General features: G+C 43.5%; 1 protein-coding gene across 1 annotated transcript; it reads left to right on the top strand.

Moving 5' to 3' along the window:
• Window positions 1–2,263: 2,263 nt before the first annotated feature.
• On the top strand, window positions 2,264–15,814 carry LOC146384829 (polycomb complex protein BMI-1-like). Its single transcript, XM_084930234.1, has 9 exons — window positions 2,264–2,547; window positions 3,131–3,258; window positions 7,942–8,038; window positions 8,139–8,194; window positions 8,284–8,413; window positions 9,878–9,917; window positions 10,029–10,127; window positions 11,225–11,305; window positions 14,592–15,814. The coding sequence occupies exons 2-9, from the start codon at window positions 3,141–3,143 to the stop codon at window positions 14,964–14,966; spliced, it is 996 nt and encodes a 331-aa protein (XP_084786360.1). The 5' UTR covers window positions 2,264–2,547; window positions 3,131–3,140; the 3' UTR covers window positions 14,967–15,814.
• The last annotated feature ends 651 nt before the right edge of the window (window positions 15,815–16,465 follow it).

The raw sequence follows: 16,465 nt of genomic DNA, 5'->3' as shown, positions 1-16,465 counted from the left end.
TTTTCCTGTGATTGTGTGGACTCTACAAGCCATTACACTAAAATACAGCCACTATGCACGTAGCCTTCAGACTGACTCTAAAGAGAAATTTAAAAAGTAAAACAGGAAGCTCTCCATTTCTGCAGCTGTATAATCCTGTACTTAGAGAGATCTGGTCTCAGTGACATCATACAGAGCCACACTGACTAGGATAGAATAATCCTTTAATTGTCCCAAAGGGGGAAATTTGGAAATTTGACCACATGATTTGAAACTTGCTTTATGTTTCTTTCTACATTAAGAGTAAATACAGGACAGAAAATAGAGAAAACTACGACATATCACATGCAACGCTGTTGAAAATTCACCCTGGAGACTGTGAGTGTTAAAAATTATCAAACTGACCTAACTTGAAACATTTTGTAACCGGGCAACACAAAACAGCCCAACGTTTATTAAACTGAGACTTCAGTGGGTTGCAAAGATCTCCGAGTTCCTTAAAATTAGAATATTAAGTCAGGCTGGTGCAGTTTTACATTTAAAATGATTCATACATGTTCACGAACGTATCAAGACTCAATATGTTGGTACTTTCCACCAAAGAAATGTAATTCCCTGAAATATCTTTGATTTCAGTGATTTGTTTGAAATGCTTACAGAACTCTCCATAAGTCGGCCTTGTCAGAGGTTGCATCCGGAAAATTTGTAGATGCTCTGCCCTGAGCGTGTCTGCACCAGGCGGGAGGACACTGGAGAACAGATGGCAGCTTCAGTAAAAACACGATTGAAGCAGGAGACTGTTGATGGGAAGTGCTGGTAAATGTTGAATTCTCTCTCTGCTGCCATAGTTGGTTTTGTTTTGTTTTCTTTACACAAATGACGTGTCCATCTTCCATCGATGACGTATTAGGGGAAATTAATTGGTGCTCAAAATTTCCGTTTTATTTGTAGTACTCAGACTCAGTTTATCCCTGTAGGCTGCTGTTACATTTCTACCTACGTGACCGCTGTCCGCACTGAGGGCGTCCACACATGGCTATTTAATTAGTCTCAGCGGAGACGGGGGAGGGTGGGGGGTTCATGTCCTTACAACCTGCTTCCCAGAGGACACGATGGCCTTTAAAAGCGTCTAAAGAACAGATGGTAGCCACTGAGGTGCATTATGGGGGTTGTAGTTTTTGAAACTTGGTCGAAATCACAGCGTATTATTTCTTTATCCTGTTTTTTCAGCTTTGGTTGATTCGCAGGTGTAGATTTTGGGCGGTGGGGGTGTTGTCTCAGTATTTAGACGCATGAAGCACATGAATCTACAGCTCCTCTCCCCTGTGAACGACGCAGAGGAATTACCGAAGAGACAAAGACTTTTTTCATGCGTGGATAAAGACGCTTTCATTTCAATGCGGAAAATATGCAATAATTAATAAAATCAAGTGTCTGGAAATCACAGTTTCCTGGGAGATGGATCTACACCTATGGGTGCAAAGGTGCATTTCACTATAAAAAGCAAAAAGGGTGAAGCAGGATGAACAGATCCTGCGGAGCTGCTGTGGAGTCACTTTATTCAACACAAAATAAAAATGATGCTCTCCTTTGATTCACTCGGGAACATTCAGGTGGTCCAAACCCAGCATCAATGAACTCTGATTTTTTTTTCCTTTCAATTTTTACACTTTGTGCTTCAAGGTAAATGTGGGACCAGTGAATTTTCCTCCTCCTTTGTGATGTTGTGAATGAGACCGTACTTTCTTAAAGTCAGAAGTAACTTTTCTCATAACCTTTTCCCCCCCCAGAGTTTATTTCATGTCTTTAAACATGTGCTGTTATCTCAGCTCTACCTGGGGGATATTTCTAATTTCAGAAATTAGTTAGAAATTAGAAATTACTGCATGTCAACTAATCTGCCCTGAAATCTGTTAAGATAAGATAAACCTTTACTAGTCCCACACGTGGGAAATTTGTTATTTTATGTTGTTAAATTTGTTGAAATCTTTTGAGTATTTGTTTTTCAGGTGGAAATCTATGTCCTCTTTGTAAAACAATTATTAATTGTGTCTAAAAATGACATTTGTTCAGTATATTTTCTTGTCTCTTATAAAATAATTAAAATGAAAACGGAAAAAAACCCTCTCAGTTCTAATAACATCTCCCGGAGCTGGTGGGCCATCCGTGGGTCTCGGGCCCGGGGACACGAGGCCTGTAGGGCCTCTCTCCCTCGGTCATCCACAGAAACTCAGTCAGAGCAGCGGAGGGCGGGGCCGGGCGGGCCGAGCAGCCGCTGACTGACACAAATTAATCACAAGGTGGGAAATCAGAACAAGAAGTGCGGGGCTCGGCGTGTGCGGGACAAACACCGTGGACAAAGTGCGCGGGGCCTGCGGACTCTGAGTCTGGACACCCTCTTCGCCCCGTGAACGAGGCGACAAAATAAAGTCACGTGATCCAAAATGGGCAGTCCTCTGACGGTGCTGAAAAAAGCCATTTTCTGGCGCTGCTGCAAATTCTGTCCAAGTCCCAAATAACTGAGCCGCCCTGCGCCGCGAGGACGCGGACCCTCGGAGGAGAGACCAGGTAGGACCGCGCGTCGCGGATCGCTTTTGTTTATCGCGCTCATCGCGGCTCAGTTTGCGGAGGCGCAACGCGAGGCGCACGGTGTCACATTCGAGTCTCCCTTGTTCGCCTCCTGGTACAGCAGCTCTGTCAGTGGATTTAAGATGGCTGCTTTGTGTACCAGTGTGCTTTTCTGCGGCTCGGTGCCCCCCTCCGAACCGCCGCTTTCGCCCCCGGTGCTGGGTTGAGGTGCCGTCTCGGACGGCGGAGCTCCGCGGGGAGGGGAAACGCTCTTTGTTGGGCTGGAGGAGATGAGCTGGTGCACGAGATGAGGCCACACAGGGGCGATCGAATAGCCCGCTGCCTGCCGTGTGCCCCTCACAGTCTGCGCTGAGCTGCTCGGCTCCTGCTCCCGGCTCGTCCCTGAACCCAGCACCGGGATTTGGGGGGGCTTTCGTCGGGCTCCGTTTGTTGTGGTTTCGCGAGCCGCTGACGCGGTGCAGACAATGTGTGAGGGGATCCGGGCACAATGTGGGGGATGACCTGCAGTCTCCAGCAGTAAGCGCTCATAAAAACCCCCTCACGTTCTCTGCTTCTTCTGCAGATCAGCCCAGATGGAAAAAATGCAGCCTAACCGGATCAAAATCACAGATCTGAACCCACACCTCACATGCCCTCTGTGCGCCGGCTACCTGATTGATGCTACGACCATCGTAGAGTGCCTGCACTCCTGTAAGTTCCTCACATGAATGCACCACCTTACATGCATGCACACCGTTTCCATCAGACCTCTGCTCATGATGATGTTGAAGGGAGGTGAACAGGGTGATGTTGAGTCACACACTCCACCTCAATTAGGCCTGTAGGAGGTCCACTTCAGGGACCACACTTGCACAGCAGCACATGACTGCATCTTCTGGGTTGTGTTGAAACTGCTTGTGCTGGATGTTCATGTTAAACGTGGGCAAAGTTTCAACTGACGGTCAAGGAATCCCTGTGAGCCAAAACACCAGGCTTCACACTGACAGACCTTTCTAATGTTGGATCTGTGTGATGTCACAGAGAGGGGATATCCCTAATATGGGCGTCAGGAACCCATCAGAGCTAATCTATGGAGAGCCATCAACTCCTTATTAATGCTGCTGTTCTGAAAATTGCTGCAGGTAGCCTCAATGAATAAGAGCAAATGGAGCTAAATGGCTAAAATAGGTTCTTACAGCTGCTTCGAGAACACGGGTGGGAAGCCAGTTTCATTCAGAGAGCCGTACTTACTTAAATGATACAAAAGACTACACAGAGCTGAAGCACAGTGCGCCACATTTGCTAAACTCCACCACTTTGGTAGACATAAGGATAAGAATGAGTCCCACAACTTTCTGACAGGTTGGTCGCTCTGTGACCGTCTCGAGTACCACGACATAAAATAATCCACTGAAAAGCTGAATCAGTGTTTCCTTTTTATTTATATTCACCATCTGAGTAATAGACTAGGCCTGGTTTAGGTTTTCTTTCCGAATGTTTGAGGCCGGTTTGAGACAGTGGGCTGGCCTCCTCTGGGACTTATTTTGCTTTTGTAAAGCCATCATTTTCTTTGTTTTTGTAAACGTGGTATCAGTTGTGTAAATAAATTTAAATGACTGCCCCTTTTCATTTAATTTTGCCTTTAAAAACACTCTCGTCATACTAGATATTCAGTCCAGGCTCATGTTCCCTGGATGCTGTTTGTTTATAAGCAATAATTAAAACGGACATTAAAAAAGTAATTAAGAGGCTTCCGTGTGTGGATAAGAAGGAGCTGCTTGTGGTGGTTGATGGAGATGCTATCAGGAGGCTGCTGCGCGCTTCGTGCCTGAAATCAAAATGGCAGATGCCATAAAGCTGCTCATGGTGCTGTGATGTCATTAAAATGTACAGAAAGGTATTTTACTGCAATCAAAACCCATAAAAGAAACTCTTGATCATTGTCCTTATTTCTACTGTCACAGACACGAGAACCAGTGTTAAAACAAAAACCAAAGAAAAGCCGATTGCAAGCGCACGGTTCCCACCCACCTGTGCAAGAGTAGCCAATCAAAAGAAAGATGGCTGAAAGGCAAAGACGGCAAACCGGCTTGTTTCAGACAGAGGAAGAACTGAGGGGATGCATGAAGGCTCAGAATAGGTAGATAGGGATTATTATGAATTGTGGTTCATGCAAAGCTGCTGTAGTAGAGTCAAAGAGTTAAACTATGAAGCAGAAATGTCTCGTTTCATTGTATGGCATCAAAAGCAGTCAAGAACCTGTGTTGACACCTTATCACTGAGTAAATGAATAAAGAGAACGCTATCGGCACCAAGGGGAAGCGGGTCCTGGTATACAGGGAGTGCAGAATTATTAGGCAAGTTGTATTTTTGAGGAATAATTTTATTATTGAACAACAACCATGTTCTCAATGAACCCACAAAACTCATTAATATCAAAGCTGAATGTTTTTGGAAGTAGTTTTTAGTTTGTTTTTAGTTTTAGCTATTTTAGGGGGATATCTGTGTGTGCAGGTGACTATTACTGTGCATAATTATTAGGCAACTTAACAAAAAACAAATATATACCCATTTCAATTATTTATTTTTACCAGTGAAACCAATATAACATCTCCACATTCACAAATATACATTTCTGACATTCAAAAACAAAACAAAAACAAATCAGCGACCAATATAGCCACCTTTCTTTGCAAGGACACTCAAAAGCCTGCCATCCATGGATTCTGTCAGTGTTTTGATCTGTTCACCATCAACATTGCGTGCAGCAGCAACCACAGCCTCCCAGACACTGTTCAGAGAGGTGTACTGTTTTCCCTCCTTGTAAATCTCACATTTGATGATGGACCACAGGTTCTCAATGGGGTTCAGATCAGGTGAACAAGGAGGCCATGTCATTAGTTTTTCTTCTTTTATAGCCTTTCTTGCCAGCCACGCTGTGGAGTACTTGGACGCGTGTGATGGAGCATTGTCCTGCATGAAAATCATGTTTTTCTTGAAGGATGCAGACTTCTTCCTGTACCACTGCTTGAAGAAGGTGTCTTCCAGAAACTGGCAGTAGGACTGGGAGTTGAGCTTGACTCCATCCTCAACCCGAAAAGGCCCCACAAGCTCATCTTTGATGATACCAGCCCAAACCAGTACTCCACCTCCACCTTGCTGGCGTCTGAGTCGGACTGGAGCTCTCTGCCCTTTACCAATCCAGCCACGGGCCCATCCATCTGGCCCATCAAGACTCACTCTCATTTCATCAGTCCATAAAACCTTAGAAAAATCAGTCTTGAGATATTTCTTGGCCCAGTCTTGACGTTTCAGCTTGTGTGTCTTGTTCAGTGGTGGTCGTCTTTCAGCCTTTCTTACCTTGGCCATGTCTCTGAGTATTGCACACCTTGTGCTTTTGGGCACTCCAGTGATGTTGCAGCTCTGAAATATGGCCAAACTGGTGGCAAGTGGCATCTTGGCAGCTGCACGCTTGACTTTTCTCAGTTCATGGGCAGTTATTTTGCGCCTTGGTTTTTCCACACGCTTCTTGCGACCCTGTTGACTATTTTGAATGAAACGCTTGATTGTTCGATGATCACGCTTCAGAAGCTTTGCAATTTTGAGACTGCTGCATCCCTCTGCAAGATATCTCACTATTTTTGACTTTTCTGAGCCTGTCAAGTCCTTCTTTTGACCCATTTTGCCAAAGGAAAGGAAGTTGCCTAATAATTATGCACACCTGATATAGGGTGTTGATGTCATTAGACCACACCCCTTCTCATTACAGAGATGCACATCACCTAATATGCTTAATTGGTAGTAGGCTTTCGAGCCTATACAGCTTGGAGTAAGACAACATGCATGAAGAGGATGATGTGGACAAAATACTCATTTGCCTAATAATTCTGCACTCCCTGTAGAGCGTCAGCCTGTTGCTATGCAGAAAACAGCACAAGCACAAAACAAAAATAATCATCATAAATTATAAAGTAAGGAGTGGATTGGCACATTTACCCAGTCCTTTAGTCTCATCAGGAAGTGTCCCAAATCCTGGAAGTGACCCAGGAATGTCAGCTTAGCAGCTTTAATAAGACCTTTCTTGAATTCTCCAGCTAGTAAGGAAAGGTGCTTCAATGCGTCCTTTGTTACCTCCTTTAGCAGAGGACACACTGGACCATCCTTTATGAAAGGGGAGGTGTTCACAGTTCATAGATGATGCACCATCCAACAAACAGTCCGCGTGACTGACAGGTTCTGCAGAGCATCTATATAAGTTTATACGTTTATTTCCCAGTTCCTGGCTTTATCAACTGGTGCTAATCCTGGTTGAGGTGTTGCCTCACATGAAGTACATGTCTTTATATGAGTTCTATCAAACTAGTTTGGAAGTTTTAGTAAAGATGTCAAAGTGTGTTTAAGGTTCTGGATAATTAAGCTTGAATGCCTGTTGTCGTATCGCAGCCTTTCTAATTATCATGAAATCTTTTCTTTTTGTCTTTTGGCTCGCTGGAGGAAGTGATGGATGGAGTGATTTAGACAAAGATGAGGAAAAGAAAGATTTCTCTGAAATGTGTTTTATTTTAGAGTTTTTATGTTCTGTTTTTTTATAATGAAGAGATATTTTTCACTGGTGGCTCTGGTTTAGATGACCTGCATGAGGCAGCGTGGTGAGAAAACAGGGGGAAGTGTGATGTGTGTTTTGTAGCAGCAGACATCCTCCATCAGGCTGGTTAGCAGTCCAGTGTGAGCGCAGATGGATTCTCTGAGCATCCAGCTTCTGTGCCTGAGTCCTTCGCACCTTTGCTTGACCTCGTCACACTGAGGTCACGGAAACAGAGGCTGGACTGCATCACTGCAGGGAATTTTCCTTTGTTAATGAATTTTAGGGCAAAGTCTGCAAACATTTAAGCATATTTTCAAAATCAGATGTCCTGTTGAACATGCACATTACATTTTAAAGTAAATTTAATTCATATTATGCTTCAAAAGTGTTTCGAGATGGCTGTCGAGTGGCGAGATCTTTTATTTACTTTATCGCGCACATACACCTGTGGAGATGTTGGGTTAATTTTGGGTGCTGTGGACACCAAACACACAGCTCTATGTTTGTAAGTGCTTTTTCACTCGAGCACACACTGAATTTGGTTCAGGATCTTCCCAAAGGACACTTCTGTGTGCAGACTGAAGGAGTCTGCCCATGAGGCCTGTTCAATCTCCTGAGCCTTAGCTGTTAAAGAGGCCTCTAATGACACAAAAAACCCTTTTAAAATAGACAAACGCATAAAAGAAACGACATTACTAAAACCTAACTGTATGCTTTGCACCGAGTCTTCATCCTGAGGGTAAAGGAGGAGATTGTTCTGGACTTTCTGCTGCTCGTCTTCTAACAGCTTGTTCTCTCTCCACATGTAGTTTGTAAAACATGCATCGTTGCCTTCCTCGAGACAAATAAGTTCTGTCCTCGATGTGACGTCCAGGTCCACAAGACGTGTCCACAGCTCAGCATCAGGTAATCCAGTCTGCTTCATGTCATTTTTTTCCTAACCTCTCCAAATTCATGATGTTTCATATCTGACACGAATGTTTTTCTTTTCTGTTTTTCATTCCAGAGCAGACAAAACTCTGCAAGATATTGTTTATAAGCTCGTTCCGGGGTTATTCAAAGGTAATGACCACAGTTTTGGGAGGCAGTGAAGGCTTAGTCATATCTTTGTCATAGATTTCAGTTTCACGATGCGTGTGGCTTTCCCGCAGATGAGATGAAACGGAGGCGGGACTTCTACGCAGAGAATCGTGTGCTGGAACCGGGGGAAGTGGTGGAGACGTTCAACATAGCAGAGGATGAAATTATCAGTCTGTCCATACAGTTCTACGAGAGGAACAAGTGAGTCAGTCATTTCCTTCTTATTTTTATTTTACTCGAGAATAAGAGCGAGAACCGTTAATCTGTGGTCTGTCCCACTAATAGTTACAGCGAGTCCGCCTGCGTGTGTCCTCTTTTGTATTTGCTCTTATTTAGCCATTTATGTGCATGTATAGATGGAGAAGATTTACTTCATCCTCAAATTTTGTCAATTATTTTTGTTACAGCAGCCAAAAGTGGAAAAACAGCTTGGCTCAATAAAAACATAGATTAAAAAAAAAAAATTCTATCTATAGATATCTAGATAGAGAGATAGATACAGATATATATCACTTATTAAATACTATAATTAATGTATAATGGGCAGCTTAGTAAGTAAAATCTTCCTTTAATGAGATAAATGAGAAAAGCCTGTGAGTGGTGCAGAGGGCGTCTCAGGTCATTTGTTATCTATGGGTATGCGCAGACATTTGGATGAGCTCTGTTCAGCTGAATCCAAACAGTGTGCTGATTCAAACTGAAATCATTCACCAATGAAGGAGGAAAATTTCCCCCAGCAGCTCAAATGGACTCAGTCAGACAGCTGCGAGTTCAATATTCAGGCCACACAAGCAGCCAGACCAGAATTCCACCGCTCTTCCTTCAAACTGTACATTCCCTCCACATTCCTCCTTACTGCTCAAATTAATATTTGTTTGCCCAGAAGTCCCAAAACCAGGTACGGTCAGATCCCGGGGAGTGCAGGCTCAGCTACGTTTCACTGCAACCGAGCGGTTCTTTTTGTCCAAACACGTCATGTTCTCCACGATGACAGCTGGATGAAATGGTTTATATTTCCTCATCTAAGATTTCCATTTAGCTTTAGCTCTGAAATCCTGTGTCCTGCTCTGCAGCTCCTCCAGGGTTGCAGGCCTCACTCCCATCAGCACAGTCAGCTGAAGACTCTCCATTGCTGAGAGCGTAAAAAGAAGGAAAACCACACGTAGGCCTGCAGAACCTGATTTGACAAGACTTTTAAAACAACAAGTAGTCATTTCACCTCTACATAAAACACAATCTACCACAAAATATGACTTTATCTGTGAATAACGTTGTTAAAATCAGAAATAAAATGAGTTGAGTGAACAGCACAATGCAAACGGTTACGTAAAAGTCCATAAAATACTTTAAAATACTATAAATACTAATACAGTATTTATATGAATCCCACAGCTGTTAGTTAATATTAAAATAACAATATTATCAGAACAGTTTTTTCTTCTCGCTTCAATGTGTTTGTAACTGGAAGCTTTTGATCATGAAGCGAACAGAAGCAGCTTCCAGCCGGGTCCCAGATTTGTCCAGGCACAATTTATCTGCAGCTCTACGTGGAGTTTTGTTTTTGTTCCACCAGCTGCAATCTGATTCTGCGAAAAACTCTTAAATATCATTAAAATGTAAAGAAATGTAATTATTGTTTAACTGCTTTTTAATTTCCCCCTGCAGAAATAATGAGAGGCAGCATTCAGAGATGGAAGGAGACAAGGTAAAGCAAAGATGTTTAAAAGCGGCAGCTGAAGTTAGCCAGTGTAATTATGGTTTTCTGGTCCTCATCCTGGATTAATGCATCCCTCTCTGCTCTTCTCTTTGTTCTCAGTCCAACGGTAAACGCTTCCTGCAGTGCCCGGCAGCCATGTCCATCATGCACTTAGCGAAGTTCCTCCGCAGCAAGATGGATATACCCAACAACTATCGGGTAATTGGACACACCGCAGCCCCGCACAGTAACGTTTGCAGTATCGATTCTGCAGACAACTTCAAGGCTGAGGTGCAAAAATATAAACGCTTTGTTGTTCCACAGTAGCTGCTACAACGGCGAGGTCATATTGGGTTGCATTTGTGGGCTATAAAAGAGTTCTGGCAATCATCGTGCTGATATGTGAGCTTTCAGTGCAACGTGATAACGAGCAGACGCTTACCTGAAGTGACACTGCTCCGAAACCTGCAAAATTATTAATGCTGCTTTCATTTTTTTATGGAAGCAGTAGATCAAATGAAGTCAAAGGAAACCCACAAGCGAATTACAACCCAGCTTCACAGATTCACCTTTTTTTCGGGGTGGGGGGACCCTGATTAGAACCACTATAAGCTTCCTTTCCAGCAGTGTTAGTGAACACTCAGCCCAAAGTGTCGGCCGCAGCTCGCTGACAGGCCGTGAAGGTGCTGCAGGTGGGCTGCAACAAGTAATTCTTAAATCTTTCCACATGTATGTAGATCCCTTAGCTCAGATTAGCACAGTATATCTGGCTATTCAGAGCCCTGCTTTATAGGTGTGGAGAAGGAGTTGTTCCTCGCTCGTGTGGGTTTAGCATTCCAGGTATGTGCCACTTGATAATAAAGTCAGGCGGCTTGAAAGACATTTTTAAAAACTTATTTTCTCCACAAAAAGCTGTTTTGATTTCTGCTTGAAGAGGAAGATGAGCCAGGCTGAAGGATTTCACACACAAGTCAAATATGTGCAACTTAATCCTGTTTCTATGAAACGGTACGTGATTAAAACTGTAGAGCGACGTGGAAAAAACAAAGCTGCGCCTCAACCTCTTTGTTTTCAGAAACACGGGTGAAGTAAACCATCAGGAGCATAAACTGGCCTTGAAGCTAGACAGAGATTCACGTAAAGCTTGGAGAAGAAAATCTCACGAGTCTGTTTAAATCCAGAATTATTTTATTTGTACGCAGTGAAACAAACCTTTCGCCGTGGTCGTTTACGTCGGTACAAACTTCAAACGGCTCGCCTGGCAGAGGACGTTTCCCCCCGCTAACGTGTTAAATGGGTTTCACGGTGTGTTACAGGTGGAGGTGCTGTATGGGGACGAACCCTTAAAGGACTACTACACACTAATGGATATCGCTTACTTCTACGAGTGGAGACGAGTGAGTGAAACCTTTCATGTCTTTGACTTTGAAACAAACATCAGCAGCTTGATTTGAAATGAGGAGGGTACAAAATGTATTTATTTATTTTATTTTTTTAAGAGTCTGTTTGGATTCAATCAATCAATATATTTAAAAAAATGCATTTAGGCTTGTAGACATGGTCGAGACAGTTTGCTGAAATACAACTCGAGTATCAGGATTAGGGCTGCCACGATTAGTCGACTAGTCACGATTACGTCGACTATTAAAATCGTCGACGACTAATTTAATAGTCTGATGATAGTCAGGTGATAGTTTGACGCTTTGTAAGATCCCAAAAGACGCAGGAATAAGTTGTAGGATTTAAGAGTGTAATAACGGACTGAAACAGAAGATGGCAGCACTGCATGTACAAGGATGCCAGCTGCCGTTAAACCCCGAAGAAGAAGAAGCTGTGTCCCAGAATTCATAGCGCGACCCAGCTCAGTTGTCAACAATGGCGGAGGTAGTTAGTTTTAATATTACTCTTATTATTCTTTCTGGGTCACAAAATAAACGATTAACATATTTTCAGGCGAAAATGTAGCTGTGTAAACCTCAAATATCTGCTCAGTTTATCAAGACACCACATATTTTCAAAAGCACTCCGACGTTTTCGGAGACGTCTGTTACCCCCCAGCTAGCTCGATAGCTAGCCGGGGGCAAGGCTCACTAGAGCCGGTGAGAACACCGGACTCCTGGCAAATCGTTTTCAAACCCACCGCCGTCTTTCGCTACTCAGGTTAAACATATATAAGTCACTTAGATAACTTAAAAATGTTATTGTTTGGCTTTTTTTTTAGTATTTTATTGGTTCCTGATTAAATCGGTTTGGCTGAGATTAAAGTTAGTTTTTACACAGCTGAATAAACGTCAAGCAGATTAAACTCCATCGAAACAATCTGCAAATGTCATTAAAATTTAATAAACTCTCATCTTGTCTTTATTTTTAGTTAGCACATACCTTAAACACTTAAAGCTGTAAGCTAATAATAGTTATATAAGAGCAGATGGTGCAATAAGCTGTATGTTTTAAGTCCAATGGATGCATGATCTGATTAGTCGACTAATCACAAAAACAATCAGTGACTAGTCGACTATCAAAATAATCGTTTGTGGCAGCCCTAATCAGGATAAGGAGGAAAGGTGATTTAAGTGACTTTGGATGTGTTGTGGTTGTTGGTGCCGGGCGGGTTGGTCTGAGTATTTCAGAAACGGCTGATCTTCTAGAATTTCCCCTCCCAGCAATCTCCAGGGTTTACAGAGAATGGTCTGAAAAACAGAAACTGCCAGCAGTCGTCTGACCTGTGGCTTTAACAGGGTGTTTTTGCCCAGAGGAGAATAAGCAGAACTAGGGAAAAAAGAGATTTCCCAGAGGTAACTGAAGCCGTTGTATCCACTGTCCTCACTTCAAAGTCACCAGACTTGTTTTGTTAATCTGGGACTTTTTGGTCTGAACAAATCCTCACTCACTACTTTTGCTAACTACTTTTACTCCCCTGTCCCGTAAGGTAAAGTTCTTGAATCCAAAGGTGTCTGGTGATTTGAGGAGAGGACTATACCAGCTTCATTTCCCCGACTGTAAGGGGAAAAATTGTAGAAATGTTTTAAATGTAGTTTAAATTGTATGCATTAATCTTACAATTTAAACAAGTCTGCCTCTCCCAACAAAGGGCTGTGCCGACGGCCGTCTGCTGTCTGTAATAACCGACTCTACCAAAGAGTACCTCGCATAATCCCATTTCAAAAAAATCCAAGTAAATCCTTTGAGAAATTAAAAAAAACGAGGCAGACTAAAGTCTGATGTGATGGATAACTGTCCTGAATAAACTTCAAGTCCTTACAGGTTTAACTGGTATAAACTGTAAAGTAAAACCAGGAACTGCTGGGAAGGAAACAGAGACGCTCCTAAAAGAACAAGCTCAAACAGGACGACTGTGTGGCCACGATGACTGTGCTTCATCGGGCCGACGTTGTTAAAAACGGCTTGGGTCGAGTGGTTTGGAGAGAAAGTTAGAGAAGCAAGGCTGAGGTGGTTTGGACACGTCCAGAGGAGGGCTGGACAAAGGATGCTGAAGATGGAGCTTCCTTGAGCAGGGAAAGAGTAAGAGCACAGAGAAGATTCATGGATGGAGGGTATGCAGAGGGGAGGCCCGCGATCAGGTGAGATGGAGGGAGATGATCTGCTGTAGCGACGCCCGAGGCAAAGCTTTTTCCAGCTACAGCAACAGTTTACTACTTTCATCAGATGCAGTGAAATCTGACTGAGCTGTTTTCAAACACATATCGCAGCCCTCCACGCTTCAAGCGACCGTGTCAGACTCGCTCGCATCAAATGCTTAAGCCACCAGTTTCCCAGGTGGGGTCACAAAGCGAGCAGACACCCTCACCCTCTCGTTTCCAGTAGAGAGGAAGATCTGATGTCCAAATCTCTCTTTCAGGGTTTATTTTCCCGCACATTAAACGTTTTGGTGTTCTACCAAAGAAATGATCACTTGATGACCTCATCGAGCACAGCAACGGCATCCAGATTAAAAATTGCAACATCGCAAAAGAGGGACTTCAATTAGAGATTTGTTCTATTATGTCTTTACTAACTGTGAAACCTGCATCTCAGTTAGCATAGTTTATCCTGCTTTTCACTGTAACTAGGACCATCGTTTACAAAGTGAACTTTATGATGATTTTTAAGACAGTAAAGTCTTCAGGAACGTGTTTCCAGAGGGAGCAAACATCTTTTTGCAACTACAGATATCACCCCCTGCTGGTCGTTAGAAAGAATGACAATCTGAGGCGTTTTTATATATTGACGTCACTCTCTTTGAATCCAGAAGCTGTGTACATCTTTTATATACAGTCTGTAATTGTAGGCTGGAATATACAACAGTCATTTATCTGTGTTGACTGTCTTTGTGAGCAGCTGGGTGAAGCATTGCTTTGAATTTATCTTTGAAATGATCAGATCAGTCAGCCCTCTGCTAATGGAGGTAATAAAAGATGCACTTGTTTTTTTTTTTGGGTTAGCATTTTGAGGATTTCAGCTTTTATTTCAGCTGCCGCGTCATTGATCCTGTCCTAAACAAAAGTGGTGCCCAGATTAGCAGAGTAGCTGTTGGGTTCCTAGCTATCAGAGGACAAATACCCTTTTGTTGGTTTAGTGTTTATTGTACGTGTGGGACTGATTTAAAAATGGACTCTGTGTTTTTAAGGGATTTGTTAAGGTCCTGTAAACACATTTTCCCTCTTTCTCTCTGCGTCCGTGCAGACTGGACCCATCCCTCTGCAGTATCTGGTCAAACCCACCCGGAAACGCAGGAGGCCGTCCCAGTCTGCTGCCCAGGGCCACTCCGACGGCGTCAACACCAGCCCAACGTCGGAGAGCGACTCTCAGAGCGACAAAGTCCACAGTCCCGCTGCCGCTCAGCCGGCCCGAGCCTCCTCTCAATCCAGCCCGGCGTCCCACAACCTCTCTCCCGCCATCCAAAGCTCCAACGGTACCACTGTGTCCAACAACGCTCAGCGACACGCCCTCTCCTCCAAACAGGCCGCTCGGAAGGTGACTGTCAACGGCACGAGCTCCGGGGCCAGCAAAGAGGAGGCGAGGGGGGGCGACAAAAGCGGCCTGCCTCCCACGACCTAACGCGCGCGCACACGGCGGCGAGGAGGACACTGTTTGAATTGCTTCCTTGTTTCTTTGTGCAGAGCAAAGACAGCTCGGGCCTTCGTCCTTCTGGAAATGCGGGAGGCAGATTTGTGTTATCTTCCAGCAGGACAGACTGAAACGTGCAGCCAAATAGACACTTGTATGTATGTGCGTGTGCGTGCGTGTTTATGTGTGTTAGACTAGAACAGTGCACACATACAAACTGTACAGTATGTATCAAATGTGAGCATGTGTGCGTACATATGTATAAACTTATCTTTTATACAAGATATTGTAATCGTTTTGTATTGTACACGCAGTGGGTCTGTTTCATTTCCATAAGCATCGATTTGGCCTCCGTGAAACTTGAGACAAAATGCTGAAAGGCATTGCAGTGCGGCTCACTGCTGAAGCTGGATGTAAAGACGAGGAAGAGAAACTCTTGCTTTAAACAGTCAGACGTGTCAATAACTGCTGTATAAGTGTCCAGTATAAGCAACGGCTCATCAGGTAACACATGCTCATTAAACTGTTGATGCACTTTGTTACGGTCACTTCACACAAACCGACGAGTATTTTCCCGACAGAAGCATTAATATTTACAGAAGCACTACCAAGCTGTTTGTCAGCGTTCTTTCCTTCATGGCAGTCGAAGAACTCAAAAGGGATTTTTGAATATTTGGCCATGTATGTTGTAGTTCCATGCATTCCAAGCATTCCTTTGATTTTTTTTTTCTTCTTCTTTCCGTTCAACAATGATGCTTTGTTTTTGTTTTTTTTCCAATTACAAAAAAAGCAGCCATATGTGCATGTTTTAGGTCAATAAAATGTTTACTTACTAGGTTTTTCTGACCCGAGTGTCCTGTTTATGCTCCAAACAAATGTTTTCTTGACATCCATCCCGCCGACTCGTTCTTATCGTCCTCCTGAGAAGAATGAGACCGCCTTCCTTCATTTTAACGTGGTGTGAATTAAATGTTTGGCGCAGCTGCATCATAAACAACTACAGCTGTATTTTATAATCTGAGATGTAACAGTGCTCATTACAGGGTTTTTTTTCAAAATATTTAGGGCGACTTCTAATTAAATTCACAACATGGTGCAAAGTGGCAGGACAGTTTTTTTTGTTTTGTTTTTTGTTTTGTTTGCTGTATTTAATCATTGCTTTGAATGCAGAGTGGGTACTCTGGCTTCCTCCCACAGTCCAGAGACGAGCAGTTAGTGGGGTTAGGCCAGGTGTGGGCAATCTCAGTCCACGAGGGCCGGTGTCCCTGCAGGTTTTAGATGTGTCCTTGAACCAACACAGCTGATTTAAATGGCTAAATTAGCTCCTCAACATGTCCTGAAGTTCTCCAGAGGCCTGGTAACGAACTAATCATGTGATTCAGATGTGTTGACCCAAGGTGAGATCTAAAACCTGCAGGACACCGGCCCTCGAGGACTGGAATTGCCCATCCCCGGGTTAGGCTCATTGGTGATTATAAATTGCCCGCAGG

Source organism: Perissodus microlepis, chromosome 6 (genome assembly GCF_051167445.1).
Source record: "Perissodus microlepis isolate ML-2025 ecotype Zambia chromosome 6, ASM5116744v1, whole genome shotgun sequence".
Taxonomy (NCBI): domain Eukaryota; kingdom Metazoa; phylum Chordata; class Actinopteri; order Cichliformes; family Cichlidae; genus Perissodus; species Perissodus microlepis.
This window is presented reverse-complemented; position numbering and strand designations above follow the sequence as displayed.

Excerpts from the sequence above, each read along its gene's own strand:
- LOC146384829 (XM_084930234.1), top strand. The coding sequence starts at position 3,141 with ATGGAAAAAATGCAGCCTAACCGGATCAAAATCACAGATCTGAACCCA. Across the intron at positions 8,039-8,138 it reads TGTCCACAGCTCAGCATCAG|AGCAGACAAAACTCTGCAAG; the intron begins GTAATCCAGTCT and ends TTTTCATTCCAG. Across the intron at positions 8,414-9,877 it reads CAGTTCTACGAGAGGAACAA|AAATAATGAGAGGCAGCATT; the intron begins GTGAGTCAGTCA and ends TTCCCCCTGCAG.